This window comes from Myotis davidii, unplaced genomic scaffold, assembly GCF_000327345.1.
Source record: "Myotis davidii unplaced genomic scaffold, ASM32734v1 scaffold135, whole genome shotgun sequence".
In the NCBI taxonomy this organism is placed as follows: Eukaryota; Metazoa; Chordata; class Mammalia; order Chiroptera; family Vespertilionidae; genus Myotis; species Myotis davidii.
The window spans coordinates 339,744-350,572 of NW_006289813.1; the positions used below are offsets into that span (position 1 = coordinate 339,744).

General features: G+C 37.4%; 1 protein-coding gene across 5 annotated transcripts in view; it reads left to right on the forward strand.

Annotated features, from left to right (window-relative positions):
- The window catches only part of LOC102771633 (survival motor neuron protein), a 30,056-nt gene extending 20,543 nt beyond the window's left edge, over positions 1–9,513 (forward strand). For 2 of the 5 annotated variants that reach the window (XM_006762376.2, XM_015563031.1), the window contains 3 exons: positions 895–945; positions 7,059–7,084; positions 9,180–9,513. In XM_006762376.2, coding sequence (XP_006762439.1) covers positions 895–942 — 48 coding nt within the window. In that variant the 3' untranslated portion in view covers positions 943–945; positions 7,059–7,084; positions 9,180–9,513. Of the gene's footprint in view, positions 1–894; positions 946–6,877; positions 6,921–7,058; positions 7,085–9,179 lie in introns of all 5 variants that reach the window. The other 3 variants (XR_001513627.1, XR_001513628.1, XM_015563030.1) reach the window with 3 other exon arrangements.
- Positions 9,514–10,829: the final 1,316 nt, after the last annotated feature.

The following is a 10,829-nucleotide window of genomic DNA, read 5'->3' on the forward strand; positions in this document are numbered from 1 at the left end:
AAGGGTCCCAGGTTCGATTCCGGTCAAGGGCATGTACATGGGTTGCGGGCACATCCCCAGTGGGGAGTGTGCAGGAGACAGCTGATCGATGTTTCTCTCTCATCGATGTTTTTAACTCTCTATCTCTCTCCCTTCCTCTCTGTAAAAAAATCAATAAAATATATATTAAAAAAAAATCTTCCATGTGCCCAGCCATTGTTGCTCAGTGGTTGAGTATTGACCTTTGAACCAGGAGGTCACAGTTCAATTCCCAGTCAGAGCACATGCCTGGGACATGCAGCGATCAATGATTCTCTGTCATCATTGATGTTTCTACTCTCTCTCTTCCTCTCTGAAATCAATTAAAAATATATTTAAATACATATATATTTTAAAATCTTTCATGTTATTACATTATTTTGATTATACATTTTCTAATTTGATGACACTCTTTTAAACACCTCCAGCTGAGTTTGGCCTGCTCGGCCAGAGCGGCTCACTCAGTGCCTTTGGTTTATTTGTTTAATCCTCATGTGAGGATATTTTTTCCATTAATTTTTTAGAGAGTGGAATCTAGGAAGGGATGAGTGGATGGGAGAGAGATTAACATTGATGTGAGAGAGACACATTGACTAGTTATGTTCCACACACACCCTGACTAGGTCTAGGGATTGAACCTGCAACCCAGGTACGTGCCCTTGATCTGAAATCAAACCGGCTTTGGTTCAAGGGCAAGTACTCTAACTACTGACCCATACTGGCCATGGCTGTGATCACTTTTAAAGAGCATTGGAAGGCTATAAACTTAATTTTCATCATTATTTTATTAAATAGAATTAGTAAAATGTCTATGTGAAACAAAATGTTTATTCATATGTATATGCTATTCTTTAAATTTCTTTGTTTTCCTTACAGGGTTTCAAACAAAATCAAAAAGAAGGAAGGTGCTCACATTTTAATTAAGGAGTAAGTATGCCATTATTATAGAAGAGAAATCTTTTGTATAAATTTTATAGTTTGTGGAAAACATATTTTTTAAAAATGTTAAAATGTAGAAAAGTTAATATAAAACAATATTGAAGACATTTTGATGCCAAAGCTATTTGATAAAAGGTTTATCTATATCCCCTCTAGAATTGTTATGATATCAAGGTATCTATCATCTCCTCAAATACTTGCTGGTTGGTGGTGTGGAAATAAAAACATCCTTGCCCTAGCCAGTTTGGCTCTGTAGACAGAGCGTTGGTCTGCAGACTGAAGGGTCCCAGGTTCGATTCTGGTCAAGGGCACGTGCCCAGGTTGCAGGCTTGATCCCCAGGAGGGGACATGCAGGAGGCAGCCGACCAGTGATTCTCTCTCATCATTGATGTTTCTAGCTCTCCTTCTCCCTTCCTCTCTGAAATCAATAAAAATATATTTTAAAAAAGAAAAACATACTTTTCAATAAAGAGATCCTTAGAATCAGTGGTAAAACTGCATCACTGTGGTCAGACAGCCAGATGTACTTTTTTAAAATATATTTTTATTGATTTCAGAGTGGAAGGGAGAGGGAGAGAGAGATAGAAGCATCAATGATGAGAGAGAATCACTGATCGGCTGCCTCCTGCATGCCCCCTCCTGGGGATCAAGCCCGCAACCCAGCATATGCCCTTGACTGGAATCGAACCCAGAACCCTTCAGTCCGCAGGCTGATGCTCTATCCACTGAACCAAACCAGCTAGGGCTGTATTTTTTTCACATATTACTTCACACTTTTGATTCATATTCACCTATATTTTTATGTGGATGCCATCATTGTGTGTGTGTGTGTGTGTGCCCACTTAACATTACATTTTTTAAAATTTTTTATTTATTGAAATGAGAGAGAGATCAAAATACTGGTTTGTTGTTCCACCCATTTATGCATGCATTAGTTGGTTCTTGGATGTGCCCTGAGGATTGAACCCACAACCTTGGCATATTGGGACTGTGCCCTAACAAACTAAGCTACCCAGCCAGGGCCAACATCACCTTTTTTATTTTTTAAGATTTTATATTGATTTTTATAGAGAGAAGAAGAGAGAGGGAGGGAGGGAGAGAAACATCAATGTGAGAGTGACAGATCAATCTGCTGCCTCCTGCATGCCCCCTACCAATCCTAGTTGTAGAATTTCCACTCAGCCAGCCCTCCTGTGGCTCTGGACGTTGTCCTTTCCCTGGATCAAGCTTAATTTGACTTAGTTGTTCCAGGCAGCAATCTCTGGTGTTAACCTATGCCGCCATCTTCGGTTCTCTTCCATATTTTCGTTTTGATTTTCAAAATGGGAGATGCATTTCTGGGCGGGGTATTTTTTAAATTACATACATCACATTTGAAAGTAAAATTACTCAGGGAGGCAAAGAGGAGGAACATCTGTAGTCATTTCAACAATAAGATTAAGATATAATAAATGATAATTGCCTATATTTTATTGTTTGATTAAAGTCATTTTTTATTTCATTGATGTTGTTCTTCAGCTAGGTCAGTGGTTGGCAAACCGTGGCTCGCGAGCCACATGCGGCTCTTTGACCCCTTGAGTGTGGCTCTTCCACAAACTACCACGTGCAGGCGCGCACGTACAGTGCGATTGAAACTTCATGGCCCATGCACAGAAGTCGGTTTTCGGCCTGGGCGAAACAAGTATACAAGACGAGTGTGGATGGGAGAGTTGGAAGGGGTCAACCTCAGCGAACGTACCTCAATCAGATTGAGGACGTTTTTAGCAAAGGCCAGCTTAGGAGTACCCTAATTAAGTTAATAACAATGTACCTACCTATATAGTTTAAGTTTAAAAAATTTGGCTCTCAAAAGAAATTTCAATCATACTGTTGATATTTGGCTCTGTTGACTAATGAGTTTGCCGACTACTGAGCTAGGTTGTTGAGCCAAGTCTAAAAGGGTGAAGAGAAAAATTAGGCAGGGGATGAAATGGGTTAAAGTCTTCTAGACAGAACGTATACAAAGCCTTCAGAGGCATGTATATTTCAAGGCCCAAGCTAGCTCAAATGTCCTAATGCCAGTCAGCGTTCTTATCTCCCCATTTGTATAATTTTCCCTCTTTGAATCTGCTCTCTACTTGTTTCTATTACATATCTTTTCTCATTTTGTTATCTTTATATATTTCTTTCCTCTGTCAATAGAGGCAAGGCGCTGCATCTCATTCTTTATGTCTACAATATCTGGCACAGTTTTCTGCTTAAAGAGCATAGGATGGAGAAAGATTAAGCATCAGCTCTATTTTTTGTTAGCTTAAATAAGACTTTTATTTATAGCAAATCCTGCAAGTAGATGAATGGTTTTGAAAGTTAATTGTAAGGGAATATATGTAACATTTTTTAAAAATATATTTTATTGATTTTTTTTACAGAGAGGAAGGGAGATAGATCAGCTGCCTCCTGCACATCTCCTACTGGGAATGTGCCTGCAACCAAGGTACATGCCCTTGACCAGAATTGAAACTGGGACCTTTCAGTTTGCAGGCCAACGCTCTATCCACTGAGCCAAACCAGTTAGGGCTATATGTAACATTTTGAAGATAGCAATTAATATAATTGGAATAGCTTTTGGATAAACTAATCTTTGAGGTTTGAAATTCTGATTTTTTTCATTACTAGTTATTGTAACATAAATTGACTTTGCACATTTTAAAATGGTGTATAATTGTGCGTTGAACTATAGCCCATCTTACCTAATAAAGAAGGAATATGCAAATTGACCATCACTCCATAACGGTCAAGGTGGCTGCACCCACAGTAAAGGCAGAGATTCCGTAGCACAAGATGGCTGTGCTGGGAGGCCAGGTTCCCATAACGAGCCTTAATGAGCAATCAGCAGGGACCTGAGGCTGTGACCCCCGCCTGGTGGGGCTTGACAGGACCTCAGGCTGCGCCCCCCGCCCTGCACCGGGCCAGGATGGGGGACCTGAGGGTGTGCTGGGGGACCTGAGACTGCGCCCCCCACCCGGCACCGGGCCAGGGGACCTGAGGCTGCGCGCCCCCCACCTGGCAGGGCTTGACAAGGGTCAGGTCAGCCAGGTCTGGATCTTGCCCAATGGGGGTGGGGCCAGCTGGGGCTGGGTCTTGGCATTGTATCAGTGTTTTATATCATGTCTTTGTTGTTGTTATATTATGTTGTTATGATTTATAGACTCTGACGAGGAAGATTGTCATACACATTTTACTAATTTTCTTTCATCTCTGACACACATATTATAGAGAAAGGGCAAATAGCAATATTAAAATATTTCCTCTAATTAATGCCCTTTTAATGTGCATGAATTTCATGTACTGGGCCACTAGTTTTAAATAAAACCAGTTCTTGGTTTCCAGGCAGAAGACAGAGGTGAAGCAGTGTATCTGAGTATTATTGAGTCTTTGTGTTTACATAAAGACTCCTGGTTAAGAGTAAAAAAAATCTTACTTTATAAATCTTGGTTTCAGTAGACTCTTAGGTATCTATTAATTTGCGTTTTTATTATACAGGAAACTAGAAACTGCCATGTGAAATTTTTCTTTAATAATTTTTTTGAGTCGTTACTGTGTGTGCTAGAGGTAGATATTTTATTTAATCCATATAGCACCATCAAGTTAGATAATTATTCCCATTTTACACAGATGAGAAAGGCTCATAGAGGTAAAATGACTTGCGTTGGGCCACACAGCAAATGAGGGAACTCTGTATGTACCACCTCAGAATTCTCCATTCAGCTCTCAGTCCCCTACATCCCCACCCCAGCAACTGATTCTTCCAGGCTTTGTGGAATTTTGTCCCATGTATACATAATTTAGGATTTGGTCAAGGACCTAAATGGAAATCCTATACAAATTTCTGGAGGTCCTCCTCTTCAAATCACTCTTTAGACTTGCATCTTCAAATTCCAGCTGCCTTATTCCAAGACCCAAACTACAATCTATTTCTTCCACCCAAGAACAATACTCTTTGCTCAAGTTTCACTTTCCATGCTGCAATTTGAAAATTGTGTCCAGCCAAAAAAGGGGTGAAAGTGAAGTTCACCTTATGTGTTTCCCTTTCTCAAGGATTTCAGCCCTATACAATGTATTGTCCAGTGCCTGAAAACAATTGTGTCATACAGGGTGGGGCAAAAGTAGGTTTACCGTTGTGAGTATGCAAAAGTTTATTCGTATATTATTACTTACTAGAGGCCCGTTGCAGGAAGATTCCTGCAAGAATAGGGCTTCCTCAGGCCGATCGTGCAGCCAAGCCCCGCTGCCCAGGGCTGCACACAGGGGTCCTGGCTGGCAGTGGGGCTTAGGTGGCACATGGGGGCCCAGATGGCGGCTGGCGCTTGTCCGCCCTGCCTGCAGTATGCAAATTAGCCGCCATCTTTGTTTGTAGTTAATTTGCATATCACGCTGATTGGCTGATGGGTGTAGCGAAGGTATGGTCTTGTATAGAATGGATAGGATTGGGACCAAATAGTATAAATACAGATGTTAGATGACAATAAGGAGAAGAACCTGGCTATGATGATCACCTAAACACTGACTCCGTGTCCTTCATTCTTCGCTGACTCCATCCACACCTTTGGGAACCCCTGGACCCGCTGGGGCTGGACCCAGCAGTCGATTAGCATCTTTGCCTTTTATTAGTAGGATTACTGATTATATTATCTTTTCTACAAACAACTGTAAACCTGATTTTGCCCCACCCTGTATATTGTGCTGAGTTTTATAATCTGGCAGGAAAACAGGTACACTACCAGTTATTCCTATTTTTAAACAATGAATTTTCAGTTGTTACATGTTTTCTGAAAGTTTAGTATTGGAGCAATTTTCAATATTTTTCATCCTATGGACCACATTAAACTAATTACTAAAATTTTGCAACACATCTAAAAATGTATTTTTTGCTGATCTGACAAAATAGAAGTAACTTTTATTCATTCACACCGGATGGCTGTTATGTTGGCTGTTGTGGTTTTTTATTTGACTATCTAAGGAAAAGAGGTCAGTGCTCCTGACTAAATAGTCAGGTATTAAATGTTTTAAAAATTCTTGCAGCATAGTGGTTGAAAAGTCACTGGTCTATTGTATTGTGGTGGTTTAAAAAAATGTACTAAACAACATTACCTCTATATCACTATAGTATGTAAGATTAATATATCACATTTGGGGTTATTATATATATTTCTATTTGGCAGTAATCTATTTTTAGCCTTTATTTTTTTTTTAATAATCCTCACCTGAGGATATTTTTCCATTGGTTTTTAGAAAGTGGAAGGGAGAGGGAGAGACAGAGAAAAACACTAATGAGAGCGAGCCACATTGATTGGTTGCCTCCTGTATGCCCCTGACCAAGGCCAGGAGCCTGCAACCAAGTACATGCCCTTGATTGGAATCAAGCCCATGACCCTTTAGTCCCCAGGCCAATGCTACATCCACTGAGCAAACCAGCTAGGGCTACTTTGGGCTTCTTTTTTTCTTTCTTTCTTTTTTTTTTAACACTGTTCTGTAGAATTATTTTTGTGTATTGGTTAATTTTTAAGTTTGGGCTTCAAGTTCTAAATAGTTCTGTAGATCATCATTTGTTGTTATAGTGCTTCCTCAAAAGAATAAACTAGTTAATAATGCCTTCATTTCTTCATACTTGTCTAATTGTTAAGAGTATCTACTTGTTATAGTTTAAGAATTATTCTTCATTGTTATTCTTTTTTATAAAAAGATTTTAAAATTTGAACTAATATTTAGTTTGTTCTTGTAATTCTTTTGTTTAACTACCTGGTTGCTTGTTACGTGTATCATTCCTGACAGGAAGATATATTTAAATGAAAATAAGACACAGAACTATGTATATTATACTGCCTGCTATTTGTGTAAACATATATTTACGTACGTGTATATGCATTGATTATCATCTCAGGGTGATACGTTACCTATGAAGAGGAACTAGAAGACAAAGGCATGTGAGAGAGACTTCACAATGTACCCTTTTGTATTTTTGTGCTGTGTGCATTTATTGACCATAAAAAAATAACACGTAATTAAAATAAATCTGATAAGATGTATCAGTCGTTTAAACTTTTAATTTTTTATTTTTATAGGTAATTCATAAAGTATTCCTTAAGAAGTAAGTGCTCTTTCCGCATTTGTTTATATTTAGATGTATATGTATCCATGTCAGTGTATAAAATTCTTGTTTTAAACAGCTGCAGGATGTTCTTATATTTAGATGTATATCATACTTATTTAATTGACCTCTTACGGATGGAAGTTTAGGCTGTTTGCAATTGTTTGCTGTTTAATATGTAGTCGGTATTCTTTTACATAATTCTTTTTGTAGATATATGAGTACATTTCTAAAATTAAATAAATAGAACTGCTGGATTGAAGAGGATATGCATTTATAATTTTAATAGACTTTTGTTAAGTTGCTCTCAGTAAAAATTGTGTTAATTTATATTCCCACCAATATTGTTTGTTTCCCACAGCCAAACCAATAATTTATCAAACCTTTAGGTCTTTGTCAATCTAACAGATGAAAATGATTGTCTTATTATATTTATAATTATTTTATTGGGAAGTTTAGCGCCTTTTTGTGTGTTTGAGAGCTATGTATGTTTTCTAAAAACTTTATGAACATCACCTTTACACACTTTTCAAGTTGGATATGTTTTTCCTGTTGATTTGCAAGAAGTCTTTGTAATGGTAACCATCCCTTTGTGATACGAGTTGTAGGTACTTTTTGCTACAACTAGTTTATCATTTTTTTAAAAATATATTTTATTGATTTTTTTACAGAGAGGAAGGGAGAGAGATAGAGAGTTAGAAACATAGATGAGAGAGAAACATCGATCAGCCGCCTCCTGAATATCTCCCACTGGGGATGCACAGCAACCCAGGTACATGCCCTTGACCGGAGTCGAACCTGGGACCTTTCAGTCCGCAGGCCAACGCTCTATCCACTGAGCCAAACCGGTCTCGGCTAGTTTATCATTTTTTTGACCTTGCTTATAGTGACAGCAGTTGTCATTTTGATAGAAATGTTTGCTTTTTATGTAGTCATACTACTTTGTTTTTATATAGTCACATTCATTCCTTTTTGATGGCTTTTGGATTTTCTTCTAATGTTTTGTTTCATTTTTTTTCCTGTGTCTATATGGTTATTCCCCTGTTACATTTTAAATATTTGTTTGCTCTTTTAAATTTTTGCTTTTAAAATTGTATCTACTGTAAATCCTCCTTACTCAAAGATTCTGGGTTTACAAATTTGCCTACTTGCTAAAATTTATCTGTAACCCCAGGATCAGTATTTCTGGCACTTTCGCTATAATTCATGGACAGATGCAGAAAGGTGAAAACTTTGAGTCACCTGACGTAGATGTTCCCAGCTGATGTTGAGCAATGCTGTTTTCTTGTTTCAGTACTCATACTATAAACAAGTGTCCTTTCACAATCTGAGTGCTACGTTTTTGTGCCTTTTGATTTCACACTTTAAAATGGCCTTTAGACATTATGCAGGAGGGTTATCTAGTGTTTCCCAGGTACAAGAACTCAGATGTGCCTTGCAGAGAAAATACATATGTTGGTTAAGCTTCATTCTGGGCGTGAGATATAGTGCTGTTGGCTGTGAGTTTAGTGTTAATGCTTCAATACTATCTATTAATAATGTGTTTCAATGGAAACACATAAAACAAGGTTATTTATCTATTGGTTGATAAAAAAGCCATCACTTCTAGGAGTGATGGCTTGTATTTATAAATTCCATGTTTGTGGTGACTTTTTAGAACGTAACTGCCGTGAATAACGAGAGTCACCTGTATTTCCTTTTAATTCGTTTTACAAATAGTATACAGAAACATAGAGATGTGATAAATAACTGTTAGTAATTTTAATGAGGATTCAAGTACAGCAAACCCAAATTGTTTTTAACACATGATTTTGATCGTTTTGTATATAAGACATCAAATACCAGTGCTCCTTAAATTTTAAAAAAATATTCTTGCCCATTTACTCTTCCAAATGAATTTCACAATTAGTTTATTTAACTATTCCATAAATATAGAAATTAGTATTACATTAAGTATATTAGCATATTTTTATTCTAGTTTTATTTACCTTGATGAGTATATCGCTTTCCATTTCCTCTCTTCTTTATGATTTTATAAGAAAACAGGTTTTTAAGTTTCATAATTATATCTAGACTTTTTTTCTTTCAAATTAAGGTGCAGCTCTCTCCCAAGGAGAAGGGTGTTTTGATATGCCCTGGTCGATGTGAAACGTTTTCATCTTTTCTTCATGAGCACTTGGTTGAATGGCACAATCTTCTACATTCACCTTTGTCATATGTGACTTGTGCTTAAGTAACCAGCCAGGTATTTGTAGGGAATAACCAGTTTGAATAACTGAACAATGGAAATGTAATTAAAAGAAACTCAAAGTCACATATAGTGCAGAAAAGTCAATCTGTCAACACATTTGTATATTGTAACTTTCTTAGTATGTTAAGCTTTTTACTGATGCCTTTAAAAATAAATGATAAATATTTTTTAATCTTGACTATCTGAATATTTTTCTTTGGAATATATATGGCTAAGGGTAGAGTGTGTAGAAAGAAAACTACTGAGGGTAAAGGGGGTAGTATTATAAAGATACAACCAAGTATAAAACCATGTTAATGAGAATCCATGGTTAAGAAACCCTAGCTGAAGCTGAGTGTCACAAGGACTGGGCCCAGCCAATCAGGAACCAAAGCTGTATTGTCTCTTGAAAGTCATATTGTCATTTTCCTCCTTGCACCTTCTCTTGTCTGACTGCCCCTCTCTCTTCTGGCCTCCTCCACGTGCTCATCATGCACACACCTAATATGGTTAGCCAAGCTATTCTCTCTTCATCTCCACCTTGTAGTTCCACCTCTCATTCATTTGACTATATCTCTATCTCTCCATTCAAATCCTTAGGAAATATTGTTTCAGTTTAGTCTAAAGTTTGGTGTCCATGGCACCTGGGGTATTTTCTAGTCTGTTTAGCTGCAGAAGATGTTAATATATAAATGCTATTTCTTTCTGAGGTTTTGCATGGGAAAACCAAATATGCCCAGCATAACCGTACACATTTTTTTGAATAAATGAATATTGTGTGTTACATAAACTTTGCAAAATGGGTTGTTCTATGGCTTAAGCTTTCTAGTATAGGTTAAGTGGCTTTTTACCATTTTTCATCACAATCAGCCAATGTTTTATATATTTAGCATATTTTAATTGCCCAAATATGTGCCAGATTAAATTGAGTTATGAAGGCAGCTTACTTGCCTTCTAAGATATTTTTGGATATTATCTCCCTTAATACTTAATAATTGGAGAGTGGTCAGAGGTTCAGGAAAGTCATTTATTTCAGCAAATCTTAATTTACTTATGTTTTGGAGTTTTTCTTTTTTTTAAATATATATTTTATTTATTTTTTACAGAAAGGAAGGGAGAGGGATAGAGTTAGAAACATCAATGAGAGAGAAACACCGATCAGCTGCCTCCTGCACGCTCCACACTGGGGATCGAGTCGCCCAACCTAGGCATATGCCCTGGCTGGGAATTGAATCGTGACCTCTTGGTTCATAGGTCAACACTCAACCACTGAGCGATGCTGGTCGGGCTATTTTTATTCTTTAATATATTTTCTATTTCAGAAAGGAAGGGAGAGAAAGAAACATCACTGATGAGAGAGAATCATTGATTGGCTAAATCTTATTTAACTTTGTGTGCTAGGCACTATTCGAGTTTCTTAGGACACAGCAGTGAACAAGACATAACAATTACTGCGTATAGTGGTGGGAACTTTATAAGGTGGCAGATAGTGATACATGCTGTAGAGAAAAGTGA